This window comes from Scylla paramamosain, chromosome 1 (assembly GCF_035594125.1).
Source record: "Scylla paramamosain isolate STU-SP2022 chromosome 1, ASM3559412v1, whole genome shotgun sequence".
Taxonomy (NCBI): Eukaryota; Metazoa; Arthropoda; class Malacostraca; order Decapoda; family Portunidae; genus Scylla; species Scylla paramamosain.
In genome coordinates, this window is record NC_087151.1 from 15,767,501 (window position 1) to 15,781,705 (window position 14,205).

Consider the following 14,205-nt stretch of genomic DNA (forward strand, 5'->3'; position numbering starts at 1 on the left):
AAATGTTCAGAAACTGAAACTATTTTCCTCATAAGAATCAACGTAAAATTGATTAATCTGTTCCCAGACACCTGTCCATCCTGTCTTAGTGGCTCATGATAGATGCTCCCATTGCCAAGATGGCCACTCCACAACATCTCCAGCTCAGGAAATATTTATTTAGAAAGAATATATTGAATGAACTTAGTGACATGGAACTCGTTAGCAGATATTGTTTAGACTGTGCAGGTATTCTCTTTGTAACCAATCTAGAGAGTGAAGCCTTACAGAGTGATGCAGAGAGGAGCAACCCATTTACTGCCAAAATTAAGGTGATTGTAACACTTTGACATCTTGCTACTGAGAAAATGTAGGTGTGTAATAATTATAGTGTTGTAGGTCATTGAGAGAGCCACAGGTGGTTTGGGATTACTCCTGAGCCAGGAGTATTGGCAACTCTTGTAGAGAAAAAAGAAAAACAACAAACAGAAACAGACACCATCTTTCACACCACTAGTTCCTTCATCTGGCACACCACATTTTCTCCAGGAACTCCTTCACAGCCCCTGTCATCCTTTCATTTGTCTCTCCACAGTACCAGCAACAACACCATCCAATCCCTTCCTGTCTTCTCCACTCTGACATTCCCTAGTTCCCTCAGCACTACTTGCATAATCTCATCCCTGTTTGTGGCACTTCACAAACTCCAGCACCACATGGTCCACAGTCTCATCCTCTCCCATACTTTGCTGCAGAACTCAGACCATCTGTAACTCCTTGCATTCACATCCATGCACCATGTCCTAGCTCAGAAGAGATGATCACTATCCAGGCTTCCCCCATACCACTTTTCATACCTTGGGGCCTCTCTCTCTATACCACTTCAAAGTACTCTTTTGTTCCATCTTATTCTTCCATTCTCTCAGTCCCACACATTTTACTACTTTGTCTCACTCTTCCACTTTCTTACATCCCATTCTAAACTCTTGCCATTTCTAGCAGTCAACATGGCTCCCCTCAAACTGATGAAAAGCCCAACTAGTTTCCAAGCTGCTCTTTACTACCATCTTAACACACTTCTTCACCCACTTGCTACTCCAAACATTCCAGAGAAACATCTTTCTCACTAGTCTAGCCTCATCCATTAGCTCTAGTCTAGCTTTGTACCTCAAGGTTGCCATTACATGTCTCTCTGTTTTCCATCCCATGTCTCCTCTCAAAGCCTCTATAGCTGCATACCTTGGTGCATTCAGTGCCATTCTTGCTACTCTATTCTGTCCTACTTCTAACTTTTCTAGTTCATTCTCATTCCATGGAATCCCATTCATACCATACATAATGCTTAGAACAGCCACTCTCTTCTGAACTTCTTGCAGCATATCATACTTGCTTTCATCCTTGCTGCACTTCCTAGTGGTTTACCATGGTTATCTTTCCATTCTTCTCTTTCACACAGCCATTCAGACTCATCCACATCCCCAGGTACTTGTATTCATCTGTCTGTTGCAACTCATTCTCTCCCAGTCTCAGAACTGAATTTCTTTCATCCTCTGATCTATTTCCTGTCACTGCCTTGCTTTTCTCACAGCTAAATCTCACTCCAAAATCTCTTCCATACCCATCTGCAATCTAACAAACTTTGGATCTCATCTGCTAATTCACTCATGACCACTACATCATCTGCATATAAGAGCACACATATCATTCCTCACACTTACTCTTGCATTCATTCATTCTCATTCTGGCAGCCAATTCCTCTGTATACAAGCTAAAAAGGGTTGGTTACAATATACAACCATGCCTAACTCTTTCACTCTTCACACAGTCTATTTCTATGTTTCCTAGTCTGTATTTAGCTCTTGTGTCCACATACATACAATGCACTATGTTAACTATCTTTGCAGTCAACCCAATCTTTTCTAAGACTCTATCTAACATTTATCTATTCATCCTATCATATGATTTATGTCAAGAAAACCTAAATACAATTTACTACCATCCTTCTCTCTCTCAGTCATTTCATTCACCACAAATCTTATCCTCTGCTTCCCGGTCCACATAGAATCCATTCTGTTCTTCACCTGACAGTGCAGCTCTCTCAGTCCATTTACACAGTCTTTCATTTAACACCACTAAAAACTCTACCTATTGTCTGTAGTTCTTCAACTTATTCATACTCTTGTATCCACCCTTATGCAATAGAGCCACACTGTATTCATTCCACATTCTTGGCACTCACTCCTTCCACACCTGGTTAAATAACTCAGTCATCCTATCAATACTTCCCCTTTATTTTTGTACATGTGTGTTTTCGTCTAGTTTTCCCTAGTCTGTTAGGGCTGAAACGGTGCCTCCTGATGAAGGACTTTTGGATTTGGCATTTGGGAACTGTTACCCTGAGTGGATGCTCTTCCTATCCTCGGACCGTAGCCAGGATTTGAACCCGTGCGCCTGATGACCACTTGGCCCCCAAAGTGCGGTACCAATGTATCACGGCGGCTCCCATTTCCCCTTTATTTTTGTACATCTCAGAAGGCATCTCACCTGGCTGTGCTGCCTTCCCATTTTTTTTGCCTTTTCACACATCTATCCATCTCCTCCCTGCTGATTCTTTCATTCAGTTTATCTGCATCCTTCCTTTGCAATGTCACACACCCTTCTCTCACATCAAGTACCTTGGCTACACCACCAGTCTCTTCCCAAAACTCTTTTATCACCCTTCTCATTTCTTCCTTATCTGTCACCACTGTCCTATTAACTTCCAGGCTCTCCACATTCTCATTGTCAAGCATCCCCTCACCCCTCAGGAATATGTACCATTTTTGGCTGCCTTCAGCACCTTTCTCTCTTAAGGGGAAGCACTGCCAAAATAGAGCCGAATTTCACCTTTCCAGCCTTTTTTAAAAGTTACCATAAAAAATCCCTGGACACATCACACATTTTCTGTTGAAGTTTGGCAGCCATACCACACTTATTTCCCTGTCAACTGAGTTCATTTGCAATATAAATTCTGAGGTCCCCACCCTTGCAGAAATCCCCATTTTCTATTAAGTGCTCTTTTATTTAATTTTGCCACCTTTTGTCTGATTTTTTTCCCTTTTTTTTATACAAAAAGTTTGTCATCATACATCTAGCAAACTACAAGAACTGGTGTGAGTATGGGAGTTGGGAACCTCCCTGAGTCACAGGCAGTGCAACCTGTTTGAGGCACTTTCTCAGTATTTTCAAGGCTTCTTGTACTCCAGCAACATGGGACAGCCTTCCAAGAAGCTGCTGAATGGGAAAAGGAGTGTTTTAAGGAATCTGACTGAAGCACAAGTCATGATGTGCCAGTCAGTCACATCATGAGCTGCCACCTCATGGTGCCAGCACTCCTTGCCCACATTCACCCTCAACCCCATCAACATCTGCTGCTCCAACACATACATCTGCTCCTCCTACATCATCTGCTGCTGCAACACCTACATTTGCTCCTGGTCTCCTTGAAGAGTCTGCTGATGCCAAGGTGTGTCACTTATGACAAACCTTGGGTTTGGTGCATCTGCACACACTTTGGAATGTCTGGCCAAAAGAAAAACCCCCAGCAAAAAGAAAAGAAGCTCTACAGAAGAATACAGGCCAAGAGATTTCTAGCACAACACACACACACACACACACACACACACACACACACACACACACACACACACACACACACACACACACACACACACACACACACACACACACACACACGAAGATACCAGTAAAGAGTTATGGTGATATTATCCTTGTCATTCATAAATAAAAAAAAATTGGTATCAAAGTTGTTTTCTATCCTATAAAATCCAATAAAAATCATAATTTTCTATAGTAGCTGCATCTAAACAAAACTGACTATACAGTGGAACCTCAGTTACCGAATGCTTCCCTTTTCGAACAAATCAGTTTTCAAACAAAATTTTGAGCTCATTATTGCTTTAGTTGCAGTACCATAATTCGGCTCTAGAACAAAAGTTTCTTGGTTTCACTAAAAGACTTCACAAAAGCTGCCATTTATTACTAATTTATAGTTTCTATAAAATATTTACTTTGTTTTTACATATTTGGAGGAAAGAAACAGTGTAAGACAGTAATTCAATCTTTGAAATAAGAAAAATGTGATCCCTTTGAAGAAGCTGAAGAATGTCGATGTAAACAAACAATGTTCAGCGCTCAGGAGTAATCCCAAGCCTCCTGTGGCTCTCTCTATGACCCACACCATCACTACTGCACAACTGCATTTTTCCAGTAACTTTTCCCAGCAGCAAAATGTCTAAATGTTATGATCACCTTCATTTTGGCAGTGAGCAGGTTGCCCCTCTCTGTGTCACTCTGTAAAGCTTCCCTCACATGATCAGTGACAAAAGAGAATACCTGCATGGTCTAAAGTCTAAACAGTATCTTTTGAGGAGTTATGTGTCACTAAGTTCATTCAATACATCCTTTCTGAATAAAAAAAATTCTAAGCTGGAGATGTTCTGGAACGGCCAACTTAGCAGTGATAGTGTTGGTCATTATCCACTAAGACATGCTGGATCAGTGTCTAAGAACAAATTAATATATTTTACATTGATTTCTACCAGGAAAATAGTTTCAGTTTTTTAACATTTCGGATTTCAAACGACATTTAGGAACGAACTAAGTTAAAAAAAAACTGAGGTTCCACTGTATATATATATATATATATATATATATATATATATATATATATATATATATATATATATATATATATATATATATATATATATATATATATATATATATATATATATATATACAGACACACGCACATCCAGTGGTATCTCGTGATTCAAACTTAATTTGTTCTTTTGGGCTATTCGCATTGGGAATGTTTGAATGGTAGGGAATTTATCCCATTCAAATTAATGTAAAAAAATATATATATTTATATTCCTTTTTTTTTTTTTTTTTTTTTTTTTTTTTTCTGATCATGTAATTGAATGAAAATAACCTAAATTATAGAAGAGAAATACAGTAACAGAAATCATGAAGTATGGTATATTTCAGTGTATAAGACAGCACTTGAATCATCCTGAAAAAGACACAAAAAATTGTGTTGTCCTATGCATCAGATACAAAAACAGTGATCTTAAAATTTTACGCAAAATACCATTGTAAATAAACACCAACCTCAAAATGAGTAGTCGTTGAAAATTCCTGCTGTCTTCAATCTTGAAAACAGTTGTTGTAGTGTACACAATTTTTATTTTGTATTAAAATCCTCTCTCTCTCTCTCTCTCTCTCTCTCTCTCTCTCTCTCTCTCTCTCTCTCTCTCTCTCTCTCTCTCTCTCTCTCTCTCTCTCTCTCTCTGTGAAAGTAAGAACTATTCTAAGAATTGCTAAATAGAATGAGACTGATAGAGAATGAAAATGGAATTATATGAGAGTGAGAAAGGATGTAGTGAAAATGACAATGATTGTGGGAAGGGGATGAGAAAGAGGAAGTATTACTCCCTTGTCCCTTATCTCTGACAGATACAGGGGAGGGGAGGTGCCAGGGAGGGAGGTTTGAGACCAGACAAAAGAGGAAGGGAGAGGAAAGGAACAATGGGAGGAAGGGACATATGGGGAAGGAGAATAGTACATGGGCCAAGGAAGTGGAAGAGAGAGAGAGAGAGAGAGAGAGAGAGAGAGAGAGAGAGAGAGAGAGAGAGAGATATGGGGAGGGATGGGAGAGAGGGGCAGGAAAGGGAGGAGGGGAAAGAAGGGGGCCTGACTGAGCGGTGTCCCTTGAATGGGTATTTGTGTTTGAATCGGAGGACAAAATTTGTTTACCAATCCTGCTTGAATTGGAGTTGTTCGAGTTGAAGGACGTTCAAGTCACCAGGTATATATATATATATATATATATATATATATATATATATATATATATATATATAAAACACTAAGGTATAAGCAAAAAAAAAAAAGGGAAACAAATGGCAGCAAATAAGTAATGGATAAGTGAAGCGAAGAAAAAAATTGGCAATACAGATAAATAAATAAGTATGCTGAGGTAAAACACAGCCTATAGATACTAATATAGAACAGCAGTAAAACTAAGGGTGTAGTAATGCCAGACAACAAACCTTGTGTGTTCCATCTGAAGGAATAGTGAGGACTGACAAGGGATAGCAGTGCGTGTGTTAGGTTGGTTACTGCCTCGGAACCCAATGCTCCAAACTGAGTGTATAACAGATATAAATGTGTTGATGACAGTTGGTTATTTAATTCAGGTTTCAAGTGTTTAATGTAAATAGCTTCTAATGTTTTTGTGTCTGTATTTGCATCAACTTTATGTAATATTTTGGAATCCTTCTCCGAAAGTGTATGATCATGTGTATGTGAGTGTTCTTGTTGCTGAAAAAGGAGGATGAGCTAACTGTTTCTGTGTACATATCGAGTTACCCTTGTGTTCACTGATTGTGTGTGTGAGATTCCTCTTGGTTTCTCCAATATATCAAGTCTTACAATTTAAACAAGTAAACTCACAAGTGATGTTAGAGATAAGTTCAATAGGAATACTGTCTTTAGATTAAAAAAAAAAGAGGCAATAGTGTTTGTATTAGTAAAAATAAAAATAAACTTGGTATAAGGATATTCTGTTTTCAGTATGGTATGGCCTCTTTTTAATAGTAAAGCTAAGATGGCCATAGAAAGGTAATTTTATGCATTTCTTTTGTATCGTTTGTGTGTGGTTAGACAAAGGCTGACTAAATTTGCTTTCTAAAGAATTGTAGATGAGACTTAACAGAAACCTGTTATTAAAGGAAAAAGTTCTCAAAAAGTTAAATTGCATGGTCAAAAGCAAACCAGCTAGTAGAAGATATAGGAGGATTTTGATAGCATTAATCTTAAATAATCAAGAATTAAAAGATAAATAGTTTATTGCCAAGCCTGTGAAGATTGGTTTGCAGTAAACAGCAGTCTGTAGTTGGTTGTTATTGTGAGTCACTATTACATCCAGAAACAGGATAGAGCCATTGTTTTCAGTGTCACAAGTTGAATTCAATGTTAGAGTGTTTAGAATTTAAATAACTTGGAAATTTAGGGATGTGCTTGAGAGTGTTTAAATAAAAGGAAGGTGTCATCAACATATCTCCTGTAAAACATAGGTTTAAACTCACTAGGGCATCATTTAACCACTTGGTTTAAAAAATCAAGGCAAACCAAAACTCACTAGGGCTTTGATAACAATTTATGCTGTCAGTTTTATACTGCCTCAAACTTTATGACATATTTAATCCCAGTAAGGCTGCCTCCCATGGTGTATGTACCTCATCTTTAGATAAATTTGTCCTTGTTTCTGTGAAGTGTTTAGGGGAAGGTTATGTTCTTGAATGCATGAGCTATGAAATTGGAGTTGGTCCTACCTGCAGACCCAGATGTACATTTTGCCTCTCACCTGCTGCCCACTACAGAACTATGCTAGAATTGATGGTTTTACTGTAATTCTTACAAAAACAAGTGCATTGCTTTGAGATAAATTCCTAACTGCTATCTGCAACTCTAAAGGTCTTCAAACCAAGCATAACCAGGATGTGACAGAAATAGCCATGAAGTTATGGAATTAGCAGTGGAGCAAAATTCTAACCTTGTTGTTTTGATAAGTGGAATTTATTATATCTGTTCTGATCAATTGCCCTTACCTAAGGTTATTGTCGGAAGGAGGGAACTACAGAGTGCACACATATCCCGGAACCATGCAGCCTTCAAATGGCAAGGAGAGAGCTGGACTGTTACCTGTATAGTGAGTTAACCACGTGTTAGTGTTATAGTGTTATAACCATGTGCTTTGCCATACTTGTCTTAACAGGAACTCACATCAGTGCTTGCTCAGACACACATACACACACACACACACACACACATACATTTATTTATTAATTTACTCACTCATTCATTCACTGATTGCCATGTATACATTATGCATGACCTGGATAAGACAAAATAGTGATATGAACTGTATTTATTATAAGAATAATTCATAGTTTTAATAGTGATGTTGAAAAGAGATTGATTTGACTTTTTTTTTTTCCAAGGGCCAAAACAGTATGGTTTTAGATGGAAAGGTTTTAGCAAGGAACATTGAGTACCCGCTCAGCCTGGAGTCAAAAATTAGGTTCACAGAGCGGGATGTGAACGTGTACAAGTTAAGGGTCTCTTCTTGGAAGGGGGTGAGAGAGTCTGGTAGCACATCAACAGAAAGTCACAAGAAACTAAGACAAGAAAGTGAAAGGTAAGGAAACTTTTTTCTCTGACATGATCATACAAGATTTAGTCAAGATATTAATTAGAATTCACATCTTCCATAAACTGTCCATTCAGTCTTATCATATTAGTAGCTTACTTTATGCTGTTAGAGTTGTCTTTACTTTGTGCTCAGAAGTTCAACAGATGAGTTTACTGTCATATTCTGAAACACCATTTGCATAATAGTGTTTTTAGTACTTGGATTGTTTGCATCACTGCGTGTGCATTTAATGCTGAAACATGTTAACTGGTATTTGTTTCTGTGTATATAATGTTATAATAAATGCATTTGAGAATTTATTACAATGAAATATTTGCAGTAGCACAGAGGAAGGTGGAGTGAAGCATGAATACAATGAGCTGGAGCAGCAGCTGAGGGGCAGTGAAGCAATACAGGCACAGCTCAAGGAAGAGAGGGACCACATGCATCAATCCCTTCAACAGCAACAGATGCTTTTGGAAGAAAAGTAAAACAAAGAGTATTTTCTTCACTATCTTTAGATCCATGAGCCATCAGGACCCATGGATGAAAGAATGTGTGGTGCTTTGTTGGGGCCACTGTGTTTGGGATTGCTGCTTGTATACAGATGGATCGTTACATAATTTGCATTTATATTTCTTGAAGATATGTTTTCTCATGTACTGTTTGATTTATCTATTCTTCTGGATTATTTTATTGAATCCATTAAGTGTAATGAAAACAGTATATTCCATTATGTAAGAACAACTGTTGAAATTCCACAGGTATAAACAAAATAGAGCTCAGTTGGAAGAACAGTTTCAAAATGGTGCCTTAGCCCAGCAGGCAATGCTGGAAGAAAAAGAAGCACTAGCACAAAAGTTACATGAAGAGGTAAATTGTAGAACACTGTCTGTAGTAGAAAGTAATAACAGCGTTTTCATTCATATTTCTGTATCACTTTGATGTTTTGCAATCACTTACTCATATCCTTTTGTATACTTCCCTGGTATTGTTGAGCAGCTTTAATGACATGTGTATTGACTGGCATTTCTCTTAATGCTCTAGGAACTAGTTTGACCATGTCTTTTTTTATAAATAGCTGTTATATTGTGAAAGTCATGAAGTTCTTGGTGTGGTGTGCTGGGCAGCTTTTCCCGATTCTCAGAAATCTTTCAAAATCATCAATAAGAAATTAATTTGAAATTTTCATGCCTGACAACTCATTCCATAGAATGGGCTTTGCTTGGATGGAGATGTAGATGATCATCATTGTTTTATGGAATAAATTTAAAATCCATCTTAGTCCATAGACTTCAAGGAGGAAGAGTACAGAGATCTTCATTGACCACACAGCATAAGATTCACTTACAAAGCAGACTGGCCTGATAGCAGAACTAGTTCATCCTTGCTGCACTATAATAAAGCCATCCACCCTCCTGCATCTGACTGGATCAGCTGATTAAACCAGATGTGAATGAATGTTCAGTAGAGGCTCTTGAAGTTGTATCCTTCCTACACATTCGCAGCTGCTCTCCATTCAACCCTATCATGCACACCGCTTTTCTTTGCTCCTCAGATATCTTGCATCTAACACATTCTCCATTTATCCTGTTTGTGGATTCTCCTCATGTATACAGTATTTCTCTCACATCTCTCACCATTTGCTCTGCCATCTTTATATGCATCATCTTAGCCACTCCTCTGTATGAGGATATTAGTAATTTGTAAGAATATTATCTATATATTTATGACAGTACTATTTTGTTGACAACACTTTTACCTTCTCTTAGATTGCAAAACTTCAGACAGAATTGGAAGGAGAAAGAAAAGTTTTAGAGGATCGCCTGAGGCAAGAGGAAGAAAGAAATAAGGTTCTTCAAGAAAAGGTAAGAACATCACAGCTGTAACATGTCTTAAATAGAACAGAACTTTATCATCAGGCTTCAGAAAATAGTCAAATAACAAACAGATCTTTTGCCATTTTGCATCATTGCCTTCTAATTTACCATACTTATATCTTGAATTAGCTTATATTTTAGTGTAAAGAAATGTTTTTGTAAGGAAAGTTGATGATATGTATCATTACTTGGAGGAGGTAGCAGACACCTGCTAAAATGATAACTACTCCCAGTGAGGTCTGAAGCATTGGATCATGGGGTGCTGTGAACTCATCAGTAACCCAGCTATGACCTCACTGAACGTTTCCCTTTGTGTCTCAGAACACTAGGGGCAGTCACAGCCTGCCCTCTAAAGACAACTCTCTTCCTTCACACAAAACTATGTGCACCTAATTTGATTTGATTTCCAAACTACCTTCCTATGGCTTCTATCCTTCTCTCTGTAACTTCATCACTGGTTTCCTTTGTGACTACTGCTGTTCATCTCTTACATCTGTTAACAATGGTGATTTGATTTCCAAACTACCTTCCTACAGCTTCTATCCTTCTCTCTGTAACTTCATCACAGGTTTCCTTTCTGACTACTGCTGTTCATCTCTTAAATCTGTTAACAGTGGTGTTCCTCAGGGTTCTGTCATATCACCCACTCTCTTCCTATTATTCATCAGTGATCTAAACCAAACTTCTTGTCCTATCCACTCCTACTTTGATGATACCACCCTGCACTTTTCCACATCTTTTCGTAGACATCCAACCCTTCTGGAAGTAAACAGTTCACACAGGGAAGCCACAGAACGCCTGACTTCTGATCTCTAAAATTTCTGATTGGGGCAAATTTGGCATCGTTCAATGCCTCAAACACTCAATTCCTCCATCTATCAACTCAACACAACCTTCCAGACAGTCATCCCCTCTTCTTCAGTGAGACTCAGCTGTCCCCCTCTTCTACAATGAACATCCTCAGTCTGTCCTTTTCTTATAATATAAACCAGAAACTTCACATCTCATCTCTAGGTAAAACAGCTTCTATGAAGTTAGGGGTTCTGAGACATCTCTGCCAGTTTTTCTCACCCCCCCCCTGCTACTAACTGTACAGGGGCCATATCTGTCCATCTATGGAGTATGCTTCACATGGGTTCCACTCATATTACTCTTCTAGACAGGTAGGAATCAACCCTGCTCTACTGATCTTGCCAACTGCATGCCTCCCCTCCTCCTGTGGCCTTGCTGCACAAGGTTTTCTTCTCTCACCCCAATTCTGTCCACCTCTCTAATGCAAGAATTAACCAGTATTCTCAATCATTCATCACTTTCTTGGCGCTGGTGAGACCTCGTCTAGACTACGCTGTGCAGTTCTGGTCCCCACATTACAGGAAAGATATAGGTCTATTAGAATCAGTACAGAGGAGAATGACGAAAAGGATACAGGGGATGAGGAGTATTCCTTACAAGTCGAGGTTGAAGTTGTTAAATTTACATACTTTAGAAAGACGTAAGCTAAAAGGGGACCTGATAGAAGTCTTTAAGGGGTATAAGGGTTATAAAAAGGGGGATGTAGGCAAAATTCTTAGGATCAGCAACCAGGGTAGAACAAGAAATAACGGGTTCAAGCTTGAAAAATTTAGGTTTAGGAAGGAGATGGTAAAAAATTGGTTCTCAAATAGAGTGGTAGATGAGTGGAACAGACTCAGTAATCATGTTGTTAGTGCTAGGACACTAGAGAGCTTTAAGAGAAGATTAGACAGGTTTATGGATGGGGATAATAGATGGAAATAGGTAGGTATATTTCATACAGGGACTGTCACGTGTAAGCCTGGTCACTTCTTACAGCTTCCCTTCTTTCTTATGTTCTTATGTTCTTCTTATGTTCTCTAGTAAACTGGAACTCCCTGCCTGCTTCTGTCTTTCCACCTTCTTATGACTTGAACTCCTTCAAGAGGGAGGTTTCAAGACCCTTATCCTTCAATTTTTGACTACTGCTTCAGTGTCTGAAAAAAAAAAAAAAAACCTATCGCTCAAAATTCTAAGGCACTTGTGACTTTGTTTGGGAACCAGCATCTCAAAAAAAAAAAAAAAAAAAAAAAAATATATATATATATATATATATATATATATATATATATATATATATATATATATATATATATATATATATATATATATATATATATATATATATATATATATATATATATATATATATATATATATATATATATATATATATATATATATATATATATAGTAGACACCTGCCGAAACAATAATTACTCCCAGGGAGGTCTAAAGCACTGTTCAGGGGATACTGTGAACTTATCATTAAACCCAGCTGTGACCTCACTGAAAGTTTCCCTTTGTGTCTCACAACACAAGGGGGCAGTCACAGCCTGTCCTCTAAAGACAACTCTCTTTTTCCACACAAAACTACAAGCCCCTAATAACACACACACCCTTCACTCAAAAATTTCAAAATTATTATGACGACTCCTACACCAGCCTCGGAGTCCCCATCTGGGGAGGGGACCATAAGTGTCCCCAGGCCGGACTGCCTTTCTGTCGATGACTAAGTGTCTTTTTTTCCTTGGAATGACTACTGCTTCCGTGTCAGAGACCCATCTTTGTGTGCTGAGCGGATAACAGTGGTGATAGTGTCTGGCATGGAGGCGTACATTCCTCACTCTTTTTCTCGACCTAAACCTTACAAATCTTGGTTTAACACAGCTTGTTCTCGTGCTATACATGATAGAGAGGTGGCCCACAAAAGGTACTTAAGGCTTCCATCACCAGAATCTCATGCACTTTATATTTCTGCCCGGAATCATGCCAAGTCTGTTCCCCAACTAGCCAAAAACTCCTTCATTAACAGAAAGTGTCAAAACCTTTCAAGATCGAACTCCCCTCGTGATTTCTGGCATCTAGCCAAAAATATCTCCAATAACTTTGCTTCTTCTTCTTTCCCTCCTATATTTCAACCAGATGGCACCACTGCTATCACATCTATTTCTAAAGCTGAACTCTTCGCCCAAACCTTTGCTAAAAACTCTACCTTGGACAATTCTGGGCTTGTTCCTCCCTCTCCTCCACCCTCTGACTACTTCATGCTACCTATTAAAATTCTAATCCCTCAAACTACTGTCCTATTGCTTTAATTTCCTGCCTATCTAAAGTTTTTTAATCTATCCTCAACAGGAAGATTCTTAAACATCTATCACTTCACAACTTTCTATCTGATCGCCAGTATGGGTTCCGTCAAGGCCGCTCTACTGGTGATCTTCTGGCTTACCTTACTGAGTCTTAGTCATCCTCTTTTAGAGATTTTGGTGAAACTTTTGCTGTTGCCTTGGACATATCAAAAGCTTTTGATAGAGTTTGGCACAAAGCTTTGATTTCCAAACTACCCTCCTACGGCTTCTATCCTTCTCTCTTTAACTGTAAGTTTCCTTTCTGGCCATTCCATTGCTGCTGTGATAGACGGTCACTGTTCTTCTAAATCTGTTAACAGTAGTGTTCCTTAGGGTTCTGTCCTGTCACCCACTCTCCCTATTATTCATCAATGATCTTAGCCAAACTTTTTGTCCTATCCACTCCTATGCTGATGATACCACCCTGCACTTTTCCATGTCTTTTCATAGATGTCCAATCCTTCAGGAAATAAACAGTTCATGCAGGGAAGCCACAGAATGCCTTACTTCTGATCTCTCTAAAATTTTTGATTGGGGCAGAGCAAACTTAGTATTCAATGCCTCAAAAACTCAATTCCTCCATCTATCAACTTGACACAACCTTTGAAACAACTCTCCCCTCTTCTTCAATGACACTTATCTGTTCCACTCTTCTAGACTGAATATCCTCAGTCTGCCCTTTTTTTATAATCTAATCTAGAAACTTCATATCTCATCTCTAGCTAAAACAGCTTCTGTGAAGTTATGTGTTATGAGATGTCCTGTCTGTTCTGTCACCCACTCTCCTTATTATTCATTAATGATCTTCTAAACCAAACTTCTTGTCCTATCCACTCCTACACTGATGATACCACCCTGCACTTTTCCATGTCTTTCCATAGACGTCCAACCCTTCAGGAAGTAA

General features: G+C 38.5%; 1 protein-coding gene across 7 annotated transcripts in view; it reads left to right on the top strand.

Moving 5' to 3' along the window:
- The window catches only part of LOC135101367 (E3 ubiquitin-protein ligase RNF8-like), a 50,942-nt gene that overhangs the window by 12,261 nt on the left and 24,476 nt on the right, over nt 1-14,205 (top strand). For 6 of the 7 annotated variants that reach the window (XR_010269238.1, XR_010269242.1, XM_064005261.1 and 3 more), the window contains exons 2-6: nt 7,661-7,756; nt 8,049-8,245; nt 8,580-8,726; nt 9,004-9,112; nt 10,012-10,107. Coding sequence is in view for 4 of the 7 variants with exons in the window: in XM_064005261.1 (XP_063861331.1) it covers nt 7,661-7,756; nt 8,049-8,245; nt 8,580-8,726; nt 9,004-9,112; nt 10,012-10,107 (645 nt within the window). In the remaining 3 variants the exon portion in view is untranslated. The remainder of the gene's footprint in view (nt 1-7,660; nt 7,757-8,048; nt 8,246-8,579; nt 8,727-9,003; nt 9,113-10,011; nt 10,108-14,205) is intronic. The other variant, XR_010269240.1, reaches the window with a different exon arrangement.